The 15,966-nt window shown below is 38.5% G+C and overlaps 1 protein-coding gene across 1 annotated transcript in view; it reads right to left on the bottom strand.

Moving 5' to 3' along the window:
* Positions 1-15,966, bottom strand: part of adcy5 (adenylate cyclase 5) — a 99,192-nt gene that overhangs the window by 46,317 nt on the left and 36,909 nt on the right. The window contains exons 2-3 of the mRNA XM_059342548.1: positions 3,835-3,984; positions 1,146-1,267 (exon numbers count right to left, since the gene is read on the bottom strand). Coding sequence (XP_059198531.1) covers positions 1,146-1,267; positions 3,835-3,984 — 272 coding nt within the window. The remainder of the gene's footprint in view (positions 1-1,145; positions 1,268-3,834; positions 3,985-15,966) is intronic.

The raw sequence follows: 15,966 nt of genomic DNA on the forward strand, positions 1-15,966 counted from the left end.
TTTTCTAAAAAATGTTACTTATTTCTCATAACATGTCCCTTGTAGTGGACAAGGGGTCAATCTTTTTCATGAAAAGTACAATACAGTACAGCAAATTTACATAATATAACTCAAATAAGCTTTAAGAATAGTAATATTTAAGGTAAAATGCATGCTTTTAACTGGTTATACAATGTTGTGTACATGCTTATGCTTCTGTGTCCAACTCTCCCTCAGTAATTTTCAACAAAATATTTTTCTGTCTCACTCAGTGCTCTGTTGAACTTTGGGAAATGAAAGAACAAGGGTTAAAATGTGTATTTGGAAAGGCTAGAAATTAATATGCACTTCTAAAAACTGAATACAGTTAAAACTCTCATTAATATAATAATAATTATTAAGAACAGAAGCAATATATATCTGTGTAAATGTAATCACTCATCTCCTTTACTGCCTTAGTGTTTGCTGAAATTCCCCTTATTTGAAAAGACAAAAGATGTGTTTTGTTGCATGTATTTTTAGCCTGTGATGTGCTTTAAAGAACACATGAGTACTCCAACAGACTGCATGTATGAAATAAAGACCTCAGTGTTATATGGCCCACAGAGGACAGATATGATTTGTAAATAATCTAAATTGCCCATAAAATGAACAATGCTCAGAGGGTTATATTTGAATATAAATGTTAAAAAGAGAGCTGCCATGTGCATTAACTTTTCTCAATGAGATTCAGTTGCAGCTTAAAAACAAAAAAAAGCATCATATGACTGACTGGAGCTGAATGCATTATTATCCTCCAGAACACTTACTATTGATAAGTTAATATAGCGTTTTACTGCTGTATACAAAGGCTTCTTGTTGTGATGTTTCAATCAAATATTTCTCCTCTTGACACAGCCTTAAGTAGTGTGTGTGTGTGTGTGTGTGTGTGTGTGTCTTGATTTGTGTGTTAATTGTTACACTTTGAGAAGTAACACTCAGCGAGAAAATGTGTTATTTATAGCAACTTAAATCTGTTCGCTCTCATCATCCTGCCACCTCCTCCTCCTTCTCCTCCTGTGTGTGTGTGTGTGTGTGTGTGTGTGTGTGTGTGTGTGTGCGCGCGCGCACGCGCGCTTGTGTGTGTGTGTGTGTGTGTGTGTGTGTGTGTGCGTCCTTGGTGTTACCTGACGTTGTCGTGCTTCTGGATGTAGATCTTGTGAAACATCATGTCCTCCTGCTTGGCATTTATGTCGGCTTTCATCTCCATGGCAACGTGGCGTGGAAGCACTGAGAGCAGAAGACGTTCCTGCAGGAAAGAAACGTGTGGGAGGGTTAGAGTTAGTTCAATGGATGTTAATAAATGCCAGGTAAGTTAAGAGGTGGAGGGCTTTGTGTGTCCGAGGGGAGGCAGCGTGACGAACACGCACCACACCCCCACCCTCCATTAGTGATGCAGGAAGAACATTGTGATTGAACCCTTATATTAACAGCAAAAGACTCAGTTGAGCTGTAGAAACAAATAGATCTTCCGCACAAAAACTTGCATGTGCATTTAGATTACTGTTTGTATGGAAAAATATTTGTCCCTTGGGGCCTGTTCCAGAGAGCTGGTTATCTGAAAACTCTGAATATGTTAACCCTGAAATGAGGGAAACTCTGGGTTTTCCATTCCAGAAAGGGAGGTAACTTCAGCTCTGGTTGAGTTGCCGTGGTAACTAACTCTGAGAACGTAACCCGCTCTCAAGCAGGTTTTCTTCAACAAACTCTGAGTTTCTGTGTCTCCTCCCTCTTTCAGAGACAGACACACCATTTAATTTCCTCAATGATTGAAAGCGCACATTGAAACACATTAATCAGCAGGTTGCTGTTTGTCAGAATCACAATCCTGTTTAAATATTAGTTTGTTACTCAAGGACTGCGTAAGGTTAACACTTTATGCACCTGTCATGTCTTTAACCCTCAGCTCTGACTCGGGCTCTTTTCACACTCATACACTACATTATTATGTAGGTTTTTTTTTTTTTTTAAAACTCATCTTTCCCGTCTTCCAACTCTTGCTGATCCTGAAGCAGCTCGCTGCTGTCATGGGGCGTCCCTTTCTCTTATCCTGTTGATAAGGAGCTGAGTTTATTCGCACAGCCTTACGTCGGGTGAGGATCTGCAACCCCAAATTCATGTGCTTGGTACCCTGATAGTTTCCTTATGAAACGTCACCGTTTTTCCTCACAATCCATTATTTACCTCAGCAACATTCTCCGCCCTGGCATCTGCAACATAACAAACATAGACATGCTCTCACGTCAGAGCTAATTCTTTGCTCTTCATTTTTTTTTTTTTAGAGTTGTTTTTTAAATTATAATATCATGCAGAGCAGATCAGAAAAGCTATAGTTTGCAGAGTGAAAAGGAAAGTGACCCTGGCACTGAAACAGCCACAGAATTATATTTACTTAAATTAGTCAATTATGAATAAAATTAATTAAGCCATGATCATAATATACCTCAGTCCCACCTGAACTATGTTCTTATATGTCATTTTCAGCTGCTTCCACGTCCGTCCTTCGCCAGCAGGACTACAACTAAATGAATGAAATTCAGGTTCAATACCATTTTGCTTTCACCTGTAATATATTATTTGTGATTAAATCTTATTCTTCTCTCTCCTTTGCAGCTGCAACCGTGTTGCTTTTTTTTTGTGCGTGAGGATTTACAATTCAACGATTTATTTCTTATTTTATTTTTTATCTGTTGCCATGGTGAATCATAATACTGCGGCTCCATTAATGATGCCTTTTTATAGTAGTGATGCACGCGCCTAACTACTCTGAGTTGACCGAAATAACTCAAATCCCATCAGAGCTCCCCATCCGAGGGTAAATCAACTCAGAGTTCATGAATAGACTCAGAGTTTGTTGAACCTCCTACCTAGAACGGGGCCCTGGTGTGCTTTTAGAAGAACATTGGTTTCAACTTGTTCTCCTGGTTCAATGGAAAAACCTTCAAAACACTCTTCAAAACAAAATGGTCTTTTCTGCACTGCTATGTTTTTCTTTTTAAGCTGCTGAAGTACTTGCCTTAATCTATATCTATATTTCAGTACTTTGTTTCTTCTTATGCACTGCAACAAATTCCTTGAATGTGAAAACCTACATGGCAATAAAAAAAAACGATTCTGATTCTATCCACCAGTGTCAATGTGAAGATCTGAAAAACCTTTGTTTGTTTGACCTGATCTAGTTTCAGTTGTATTTTAGCCACATGCTAATTAATTACACAGTTGCAGAATCTAGAAGATGTCACCTTTTAAATAAAGTCTAATGTATGCATTTTAGCCTCACGGTTCTTCTTTTATAAGCTTTAGCTCTGAATTTTTGTTTTGGCAGAAAAAGTCCAGAAATGCATTACTTTTTAAATCGGAAGGTTTATTTGAGTGAATCTCTTATACACGTGCCTGCAATGTGCACATACAATTTTTTTTTTTTCTCTGGCAAGTAGCACTATTCTTAAAAATATCAATACCTTAGCAAACATGGCATCATAAAAGTGTTTTTTCTTCCTCCTGGCTGCAGGCTGATTCTTTCTTTTTTTGTTAATGAGAAGATCATCTTGTTATTCATACTTCTATTCCTTCTATTATATGCGTGTATATATATATATATATATATATATATGTGTGTGTAAAGTATTTAAGAATCTGATACTGTGTTAACGAAAAAAAGCTTGCAGACTACTCTAACACTTTATGTCTCCATACATACTGTATAATCCCAGAGAAATATTCTTTTAAAAGGCAGGTTTATTTGATAAACAGTGTTTATGGTGCTTTTTGAACCCTGCCCCTGTCACCATTATCTGTGCTCTCTTTCTCTCTTACCTGCTGCTGGTTTTCTCTCTGTGAGTGGAGGCGGGCCTGGATGCATTCCCTGGTCTCCTGGAAGGCCTGCCTCTGGGAACCCTCTGCTGGGTAATGGGTGCAGACGCCCACAATGTTGGTGCAGGAAAAGATCAGCACGTTGGACACTATCTGTGGGAGAAGAATTGAGAGAGGATGAGTTAGACTGCATCTCAACTAACAGAAACTACAACTGTTTATTGAACACAAAAATCTATTCCGTTTAATTGCACACACTGAGCGTTTACACCCTGTTGAACATGAACATTCCCTTAGCAGCTGAACAAAGGGACTAGTTAAAGTATCTGATGATCAGGGCCCTTAACATGTACATTTCTTCACATCATGGGGCCAAATGTGGTACATTCTGCACATGCAACAGAATGAATATACCACTTGTCAAACAGAGACGGGTGTTGTGTGAAAAATATGTGGAGCTACACATATTCTCACCTGAGGCGTGACTCACTGAGTGATACAGAGATGTGAAGGACAGAAGGAGCATCACGTGTCACAGAGTGCTGAAGGAAAACATGCAGTATTTTCTTCAGCACTCGTAAACAGGTTTAGGTTTTGTCACATCAATCAATAATGCGAGAATAAAATATAGTGTAAATGCTAGAGCTGGGCAAACTAATTGAATATTATTTTCAGGTAGGATTTTGGCTTGGATTTTTTTGCTGAGTGACTGACTGGAGTTTCAGTAATAATTTCTTATTTTTTTATTATTTTTTTTATTTTTATTTTTCAGTATGTTGTATAAATAAAACATTTCTATTTTTTATTTTTTTTTATTTTCTTTGACTATTTAATTTTTTGATATTATATTACCTTTGTCATTATATATTATTTATACATTATAATATTACTGTCATATTTGAAATGTTCCATTATATTTCATTTTTAAATATTTATATTTAATACAGTTTTTATCCATCTCTTTTTAGATGATTTTTTTTAATCTGTTGAATTATATTTAAATGTATTTCTTATTTAAAGAAAATCAAATATTAAAAAAGAAGTTCAATAAATGATGACACACATTATGTTACCAAAGTCAATGAGTAATCATGTTAAATAACTGATCTAAATATTGACCAAAATAATCATCACATAATTGTTTTTCCTATAATTGAGTAGTCCTAGTTTTGATTTTGACCTACTAATGTTGCAGCTTTTAGACTGCTCTGCTGTATGTGACATTGGGCAGAGGACAGAACAACCAAGGACAGAACACGTCTGGTTTTTCTCCAAACAGGTGCACAACTGCCCTGTGACTGATGACTGGGGTGTGCAGGTGTTTATGAATCTAGTGCATGAAGGTGAACATAGATATTTGTTTTGAATCTACACCTGGGCCCTCAGGTAGTCTTTGGAACAAAAAGGAAAAATACTTCAGGCAGAGGAAAGTACTACTGTGACAGCAGAACGATGGGAGGGAGAGAACGATTACACAAACTGTAACGGTGCACGCTCATATTGAAAATCCATCCTCTAGAAACCCTTCCAACATTAAACGTGACTTTTTGCACTGTGAGAATGTTGCACTGTTACACATACACAAAAAGAAATCAGGAGCAGCATATTGTATCAATATACAAGTAAAATAAACGCAGAATGCTTCCAAAATAAGGGTAAACACAATCCAACCTGATTCAGAATCAGGATCAGAATGAGCTTTTTTTGCCACATGACAGCAACATACAAGGAATTTGACTCCAGTTTCATGCTCTCAAGTTCTTAAATAGCAAAAAGAAAAAGAGTTAAACACAGAATAAACTGACAAAAATGAGTTTCCTGAATAACCTGATTTCTCTGAGAAACCTGGTTTCTGTGTGCATGTAAAAGTCCTAATTGACTTACAGAAGCTGGTGGAACAAAGGCTACTTATGAGAGGGGGCTGGACATCTGTGGGAAACCTACTGCTGGGGCACACTTCCATGTGTGTGCCCCACTAAAACTTGAATTTTTCAATTTTCAGCAAATCAGTACATTCAGGTTTCATAGACCCTGTCCAAGTTTCCACCTATCAAACAGCTTGCAAGCTGTCATGTGTCCAAGGCACCAGTGCTAAAAAGGCATTGTGTCCATTCAGTGCCAGGCATACAGTGGGCCCTGGGACTGGCAGCCAGCAGCAAGCCAAAGCCAGCAGCCCATTCTTTTCATAGAGCCATTTAATGGGCTGAATCAGCCAGCTGAATCACATTCACACCACGGGCCTCTCTGTTGCCGGAACAAACTGAACAAACACAGCATGTCTTTATCAAGTCAAAAACCCCTCAGCAGGTCTCCATGCTAAAAACCAAGCACACTCATAGGGAGAAGTGACTGGCGGAAGACTAAGGAAGTGAGGCACGACCAAGGAAAATAAAGAAATGAGGTGTGAGACAGAGAGAGGGTGGTGAATTTAGAAAAGGTTACTCTTTGCTATTTCTGCCTGTCTTATCTAACTGAAACACTTCTAAGCTAAACTGGACCTGAACCACAGATGACAAATTACATTTTACGTAATAGCATTTAATTCAGAGAAACTTTCGTCAAGCAACTCACAATTTATTGAAAATAGTCAGAAAAGGCTCTTCTCCTTGAAGAAGCTCTACAGGAATTGAAGAAAAAAGAAAACGGTATCATGAACAGTGAGAGGTATCAGGTTATGAATGTGTTCTAATGTTGCAAATCTGCTTTTAGCCAATAAATGTATGGATTAACCACTGGTCGTGAGGCCTGATCAGCAGACACATTGTTCCACCAGAACAAAAGCAATAGTGCATAATTAAATGTACATATTCTTAGTAACGGCCCGTCCTGTGTTGTAATATCAATTGGACAAAGAAGAAGACGCAGCTACACTGTAAACTGTACAGCAGTTAGGAGCTTTAGATTACATCAAGAACTAAATATAAGACCCAATGTTGCGCACAAACTGAAGAAAAGCCAGGCAGAGAGGAGCCACATGCAGCGATGTGAGAGGGAGTCGAAGCGAGGCAGGAGAGCCGAGATACAGGCTAAACTGCAGCTTCTTGGCATAAAGCTGGATGAAACAAGACTGCGGACTACCAACCACCAGGCAAATAGCTACGTTATGGTGATATCCAGTCTGGGTTGCATGAAAACATCCTGAACTTAGCTTAGCTTTGGAGCTAACAGGCCACATCTACTACTGTGTAGAGCTCCACACCTGGCTCTGCAACGCAACGCTCTTCTCTGCCGGCTCTTGCTCTCTAGGCACTCTGCTTCAGATCTCTTAAATGCAGAATCTCAGTTTGAGTGTCTTTTTAATTTGGAAAATTTGCTATACATTTTGATGACACTGCAGGTCTATCACATGTAGGGATGGGTACCTTTCACATTTGAATCGATACGGTACCGATACCCGGTACCTGGGAATCGGTACCAGTACTCAACGGTACCAATTTTCGGTACTTTTGCGTAACATATTTATTTCTCAAAATATAAACTTTAAAAAATATATCAAAACAATATAAAATCCAGGATGAGCAGTGCTTTATTGTTGAGTGAACGTACATTTTGTAACATGAAGGTTGCAGTGTTATCAAAGAATGCAGAGGAGCTCTCAGGTGGCAAAGCACGGAGGAGAAAAAAAAAAAGTTGCAAGTGCACGTGTGATTTGTTGTGATGACGTCGTAGCTGTGCGGCGCAGCACCGGTCAGACAGTATTGTGGGCATAGCATGATGGAATAAACAAAGTTGAGTCGGACTGCTCTGTGCACATATCGAGGATGACGCAGGAGTCCGAGGGATTTAATTTCAGCGAGGCAGTTTGGAGTTAAGTGGCAGGTAATATTCCTGAGTTGAAGAGCGGAGTATTAGCGGAGGACCAGAGATGCAGCAGCTAGCTTCTAGCTGCTAATGAAAAGTCTACGGATGAATGGAGAGAGCAAACGGAGTAAGGAAGGTCTAATCTGGAGGCAGACGAAGGCCAAGCCCGGGTAGAGACATTGGAGAGATAGTAGCTGGCGGCTAGCAGACCTAGAGCCGGCTGTTGGTCTCTGTTCCGCGGTGGAAGAGGGCAGCAGTTAGCGGCCGCGGTGAGCAGACAGGACCAGACGAGGAGGTAAATACATTTAAAAAAATAGTGCGATCGTCAGCACGCTTGTTAATCAAAGACGTCAAATGAAAACGGGTTGAAATCAATGATCAGTTTAAAGTTAACGCCGTTTAGGTACCGAAACATGGTACCGTTTGATTTTACATGAATCGGTACTCGGTAGTACCGACGGAATTCGGTCGGTACCTATAAAAGTACCGAATTCGGTACCCATCCCTAATCACATGTCTGTCACAATCTTGACAAGTGTCATTGCTGCATTTAATAAATCATGCATTATTGCCATAAGGTTGTTTTTTGGAGCATGTGGCGAGTGACTACAAATTGCACCTTTAACACGTTTAGCAGCTCTGAAGAGATTTGTCATATTCAATGTAGCCAGCCGAGCCAAATGTACTGCATGTTGATTAGACAGGAGAGAGATAGAAAAATCCCCTTTTGAAGAAGTTATCTATCCGGGTCATGTCGCATCAAAGACACAATCCCCTCTTCAACCAGAGAAAGTTTTAAGGGCAGAGGATTTATCTGCTACATGCTGCAGTCAAGCAGTTAATCTCTTAACCAATATTGTAATATTATTGCATACATTTTTTTTATCTTTTATCCTAATAGATTGGTAAAAAAAAAAAAAAGTATTTGGGGTGTATTGCTTCTTGGCAGTTGAAACTAAAGCATTACAGGGAAATAGTTACATTTTCCTTTCCAACAGGACTTATTAGCATAACAAACAGGCATATAATCAGCACAGAAGGTTGTATTATTTTGCTTCTTGAAAATCATGAGCCTTACTGCTACAGTGGTAAGGCCTGTGTTTCTGTTAAGACCATGTGGGAAACACAGACTCCTGCTTTAAACTGTCCAAATTTGACATTTAAAGGTGGGTTTCTGCTACCTACAGAGGAGTTATCCAGCCAGCTGCAGCTGCACATGGAGCTCCACCGCAGCCTCCGAGCATCCCGCCCCCACACTGCCATGGAAACGGCATGCATCAGATAAAGTCTTTCAACAGGTCAATACAAATATTCCCCAGCAGCAGTCTTATTCTATTAATACTGCGAGCGCTCACCCAGGCCTTATTTGGAAACCTATGGGATTTTCCTCACCGCGGAGGGAAAGTGAGAGCACAAAAACACAGCTCCCATATTTAATACGGAGATCGTCCCCAGGGTAAGATTACTCAAATATATTATCAAGGAACTGACGAGGTTAATAGATGTGAATAAATCTGTGTCTTCTCAAAAAAAAACACGCATTATCAGGGAATATTATTTTTAGTAATTCCCCTCGGTTGTTCATGCGCATTGTTTTTCCTCACTATGACTCACTGTAATACTATTCAAAACCTGCTCAACCAAAGTCGGTCAAGAGCACTCAGGCAAGTCGTTTTCATAAATAACAGTTTAAACACAAGCAGCCTAAATTCAGCTCAAGTCCCGCAAGTCCCCAAATGACCGAGTGCCCACGACACCAAGGAAGCCCCGAGCAAGCTGCTGCATGATGATACGCAAACAGATGAACTCTCAGAGAAACAAATGTGATATGTCACACTTCAGGTAAAAAACGATCCCACAGGTGTTCTCATCTACCTGTTTATCCTTGTTACAAATCAATGGAGGCCACTTCAGCACTCATCAAATAAACATCTCCAGGTTAACTCAACACCGTCAACACATCTGTCTCATCATGTGTCTCTTGATTAAATTATAGAGAAAGCAAAGCCGCATCATGAGATATACATGGGCGCACATGAAGTTGGAATAAAATGTGCTTTACCTCGTTACATGAAATGATTGTGACACTGTCAGAAAACAAAATCAGGTTGGCTGAGTCTGGGATCTCTTAAGTCTGTCCTTAAAACATACTTTTATTGGAGAGCCTTTCCTGATTCTACTAGAACTTTAACTTTCCTTGAATCATCTTTTAATTGCACAGAATGTTGTCATTCTCTTATTCGACAGCCTTAGAATTACTACACTAACATTACTTTTATCTGTTGATTCCAGGTGACATTCAGGCACCATTAGTCTGCCCACACTGATCTGTGATGACACAGAGCAGGTATATAATCATAAAAGTTTCACCTAAGTTAAACCAGAGGATCTCTGTCTTTTTTCTGCCATGGTTCTCATTAAAGATAGAGAATATATCAGGGAATAATTATGTAAAAAAGACAAACACAAGAGAAATGGAGGCTTTGAGAAATGTATTATAATAATAATAATAATAATAATTAATTTTTATCGAGCGCTTTTCATACAAGAGATCAAAGTGCTTCACGTAAAAAAATAAATAATAAAATAAAAAGCAACACAGTAAAACAAGCTAAATTGTAACAAGACTTATACTGATACTTTATACTAAAGACTTATATTTGTTGAACTATGAAACCTTTTGTAAAAAAAACCAATACATTTATTTATATCATCATTTTAATTATTACATCTGAAAACACCCTGGCAGAGTGCCATAGACCAACTGAAACAATGATTAGTAAACTAATAGTGTAATGTTACTATCAACTTTTTACGGTTTCAAAACAGTACATAAAATGTATTTTTCCCAACAGCTTGTTCAAGAACATTATAGTCAGAGGACTGAGATAGCGGAGCAAAAGTCACACAACCTCATTATCTCAGAGAAAACACGGCTCCATTAAAGTCAGTAGTTAAAAAAAAGGCTATAGTAGTAGCCTAGTAGTTAAATTAAAAAGGTGTCCTGTGTTTGTTTATTATAGAAGCTTCATTGGATCATTTAGCATCATTTACCTGGTGTGAGTACAGTGTTAATAAGTTGGTTCTGATTTCACATGCAGAGAAACAACACAAGTAATCTTATATGTTTCTAATAAGTCTGTTAATTAAGGAACAATGATAGTAAGAATGGAAGGAGCCAGTCCAGGTCGTCCATACGCTCGTATCTGTGTGTGTACAATGTTATTTTAGTGTGTGATTAATAATTGCCAGCAGAGGCCATAAAAAACAACAGAGCAAGACATCATAGGTGTCAATATTTACCCAGCAGTCTGAGTTTGTACCCTCCTACATCTCTCCCACACCTTTCTTTTCTCAGTGTGTCTTACATCCACCCTGAGGCGTCGGGTTTGTTCTCTACTCCTGAGCTCTTGCCACGCTTCCAACAGACTTTTCATTTATACTCGTGTTTCTCTCAGAGATGCCCCACATGATGTCTGTGGAGGACTGGCGGCCAACATCCAACCCACACAAGTCCTCACAGCAACACTAAACCACACCACACCACACTGTTCTGTGGTAATGCAACAGTTTCTGATAACACAGTTTTGATACATTGGTGCACCAGCCAATATTGCTGCAATATTTTGACGAGCATGTCCCATGCACCTGCAAGGCCCTGTTGATCTTAGCAGGTGAAGACAGATTGTTTTCTGGCAGAAATCTCAGCATTACATTCATCTCATTGAGGAATATTAAATAAAATATATGTATTTGTTTTTTTGGGTAAATATTTAAGATATACACTTTAAAAATGCTCATAAGATAAGTCCAGAGCACAAGCTATGTATTTACATTTAAGTCCAAAAACTAATGAAACAATGGTCCACCATAAGGGAAAAACACTATATTTATCCCAAAAAGAAGCCTATTAAGTTGTATTCAATGTTATTTTAAAGACATATGGAGAATTATATTAAAAGAGTTCCTAAAAGTAACAGAAAAACTCACCTCTGATGCATCTGATGCCTATTCACAGATAATAATCTGCTCAAAATGAATCCAAAACACACATTTCACACAAACTTCCTGCAGTATTTGTATTGAATATTTGGGCTTTTATACATTATGAGCTGTTCAGTTGTCCTGTCATTGATATGAATGAATATAATATAAAAAATATCCATAAAATATGTTGCTTAGTCAGGGGTCATCAGTTTAAAAATACTGCATTAGAGCACCCTAAGCTGTAAGGCATAGTGATCAGAAGGTTAGAGAAACAGTTTGGTGACCTAAAAATCCCTGTTTCATTCTCCAAACCAGCTTGATCAATCTGCTTGGAGAATATGGTAATTCACCTTCCCCTCCCTCTTTACTGAGATGCCCATGAAAAGGCATCTATACAAGTACAAAACAAAAAGGAGGCACTAATGCAAGCAGAAGTGCAACACATAGTTTGCAAAACAAAAGCAAAGTGTTCGGAAATCTACATAAAAAAAACTTGTTTACTCCAAAAAATATCAGCAACACTATAGGAAGCTTAGGCAAGCACCATGTTAACCTGTACCCTTCAAAATAAAACTCCCCGCTAAATCCACACAGGACAAAGAAAGAAGGTTTTGTAACTCTTTAAGGAAGAAATGTGTTCATTCATACATGTTGTTTGGCTCTACTGTTCCAGAAAATCCACATGTAAAACTCATAAAGCTCCTGCTTGTTGTTGTGGGTGAAAGTGAATGTGATTGCCTGGCGAGCACTGAGCATGCATCATGAATCACATGCTCAGTTTGAGGACCTTTACTCTGTTATTGATAGTTAAGTTTCCACTGTAAGGATAGATATGGGTTATTGACATTTGAATTGTTCGAGCTTGTTAGAAGACGTAGCTAGCCTGTAATTAAGCAATGCAGGATGAGTGCAATGACTCATCCAACTTTCTGTGACAATATGAACCCTCTGAGACCTGCGGGGAGGCCGGCAATTCTTCTGTCTTGAAGAGGCTGCAACAGGCTCAGTTTAGTTCAGGCTAATGTGCAGATATTGGTAGCAACCATGTGATGCTGGCTTGTTGGAGCTAAATAATGATCCAAAGTTGCAGATTTTTGAATGCAGCATAAATGTGTTATTTTCACCTACTAGTGCAGTGCCCGTATGTATTCGTACATACGGGCACTGCACTAGTAGGTGAAAATAACACATTTATGCTGCATTACTTACTTTTCATAAAGTACGCACACAATCCAGCACATACACATTGAACATTGATATTCGCTGGGAACTATTTGAATATTATTGGAAAATTTAACCTTGTAGCGCACTTTAAAACTCCGAAAGATAGGTAGGCTAAATAGACTTACAGATGAAATGAGTCAGGGTGGAAATCCAGAGTGAATTGGGTTACTGACCAGGTGTAGGCCTATCACACAATGGGGCGGAGCTCCATTAAAAGGCGTCCGATCGGACACAGTGCAAGCAAGATATGCCCTAGACCAGGGATGGACAACTTCAATGCTGGAGGGGGCCACAATTTTTCATGGACACTACCACAGGGCCACATATAGGACCGTGCACTTAACCAGATATGATGAAACTGCAATTTTAAACATGTTTACAGTGCAGTAACTTAATATATTTCATGCTCAAATGCATGTACACTGCAAAAAAGGTGTGTCTAAAAAACAGATAAAAACACTAAATCTAAGGGAAATGATTTTGCTGCATGGACAGATAATTTCACTTGACAAGATTTCTGAAATTAAGATTATTAAATCTAGAAATAAGCATGTTACACTTAAAATAAGAAATTAACTCTGTGCATTTTTACACTGCACTTTTAAGATTTCATGTAGTTGCACTGAGGGCCACTTCTAGTGAGGGTGGCCCGTATGCGGCCCCCAGGCCTCCAGTTGCCCATCCCTGCCCTAGACACACATCCACAGCATTCATAGGATATATAGCTGTCCTATGCATATTGACAATAAGGTTTCTCAAGAGTTGACAGAACAGAAGTGCTCGTCATCCATTCACTGAAAAATGCAATTCTTAAAGGAATCTCCAATACGTCAAAAGTTTGTGATAACAAAAAGCAAGATTTTTAATGGTGTTCCTCGAGGTCTTGGTGAAATAGTCAAAATAAATACCACATCAACACTCCCAATTCTCGAGTGGTAAAAAATGGTTACATTTTTCATACCAAATGTGTAACAAGTCTTAAACCAAACATTTCTGGGAAAAAATCTAAATAAACCTCTGGACGAAAAAACCTTTCTTATTGGATTCATGATTATAAAAACACACAGTTGCATCTCAGATGATGTTCAACACTTCTGTGTTGCATATATTGTTGACCCGCTATCTCCCCGTAAAGATCCCCTTTCCCGCCCTGAAAAAAGACAAAAATTAGTCTGTGTGGTTTCCTAAGGGTTAAGGTAATCAGATGAAAATTGCAAGCTCTTTCAGTAACACTGGACAGTCTAATTTTTAAATTGTTGGAATTGCAAGAACACAAATTCTTGGAAGGAGTGCCTGAGGAAAACCCAAGAACTTTATTTTAAGCAAAAAGTCAGAGACATAAACAGGCTTGTTTACGTTGTTCTGGTAAATTCTGCATCACTGGGTCAGTCCCATAACTTTTACTTTTGATTAGATTATTAAATTGATTACAAGTGTACGCCCCCTTGGAGAGCACACTGAGGCGCATTGTGTGCTTTAAGGATAAATGCAGGTCATGTGCTTCATGCTGATTACTGTGACAAGCCCGCTGCCAGCCTCGTTCTGCAGGGCAATGTACAAGAAGGTGAAAGTCTCTCATGTGAGGGCCTGCAGTTATTTGTTGCCAGATTTTACCTCGAAAGCTGTCAGCTGCTACATTAATGCCTTTGGAACCGAGAACCCAAGCTGAGGATCACATTGCATGAAACCAAAGACAAGATTTAGTTGCACAAGTTGTGTGTATGTAATATATTTCATATACCTAAGACGATCCTATAAGACTGCTATTATTAGACTCCTGTGTTATTTCTGCTTCGGGAAGACAAAGTACACTCTCATACTTTACATTAAATTAAATGTATCTAATGAAAACTGAAAGCTTTTTATTACAAAATAATCACGGTGGAGTCTGCTGCATTACTTACATGTACTTACATTATTCTAACAGGAGAATATGCACAGTGTGTGGACTGGATTCAACCATTCATCCGTCAGAAAGTAGCAATGAACAAAGGCACAGGGCAGAAGATAGTGCTGCTTTTATAAAATGTGTATCTGTGCTATACAAATGGATTCATATAGTTAACTAAAACTGAAGCAAACAAAGGTAAAGTATATTTTAAGGGCAAAATAAACACTAATTTTTCTTTTACTCTTTTGTCAGATTTGTTTCATTTACATTTAGTCATTTAGCAGACGCTTTTATCCAAAGCGACTTACAGGAAGAAAAAAGCAAGCAATCACGGTATAGTGCAGTAAGAGCTATTAGTGCATCAATAAGTGCTAGTGACAATTCTTTAAGGAGTAGAATTATCGTGTGGTGCTAGGAGAGAAGATGCTCTCTGAAGAGCTGGGTCTTCAGGAGGTTTTTAAAGGTAGGGAGGGACGCCCCTGTTCTGGTCGGAACTGGTAGTGTGTTCCAGCAGCGGGGAACAATCTCTTGTGATAATGATTTATAAATGTTTGCAGGTTGTTTTGAACAGGGCAACACAGATTTTTTTTTTTTTTTTTTTAAACTGTTTTCTGAACTGATTTAGTTTCTGTAGCAGTTTTGCATGTGGCTAAAACACAACTGAATGTCAGCATTAAAATCAAGCATTTTAGCCTTACAGCTCTTCTGTTATAAGCTTTGGCTCAAACATTATTTTTGGTCTAATGCTAACCCTTACCCTACCCCTAAACCTACATACAGTGGCAGGAAAAAGTAAGTGAACCCTTTGAAATGACCTAGTTTTCTGCAATAATTTATCATAAATTTGATTAGATTTAATCATCAATCTACAATTCTTGATAGTAGGTCTTCGGAGATGCTTCTTGTAGTAGCAAACTCCAAAAAAAGTCAAAGTAGCTCTACACCTCAATCAAATCTTGTTTCATTGATTGAACTAACTCCTGAGCCAAATGGTTCTCTTACTTTTTCCACCAGCACTATGAGCATTTAACAGATGTGTTCTATAAAGAAATATTATAATTGTTTGTGTGGTATAAGGTGAGCACATAGTGTTTGTCTATACTGATATAGATGTGAATCAGATCACATTTTATGACAAATTAATGCAGAAAACTCTAATTTCAAAGGGCTCACTTACTTGTTCTTGCCACTGTATATGCCCTAAAAATGAACTCAATTCTTAATTTTTTGCA

This window comes from Centropristis striata, chromosome 10, assembly GCF_030273125.1.
Source record: "Centropristis striata isolate RG_2023a ecotype Rhode Island chromosome 10, C.striata_1.0, whole genome shotgun sequence".
Classification (NCBI taxonomy): Eukaryota; Metazoa; Chordata; class Actinopteri; order Perciformes; family Serranidae; genus Centropristis; species Centropristis striata.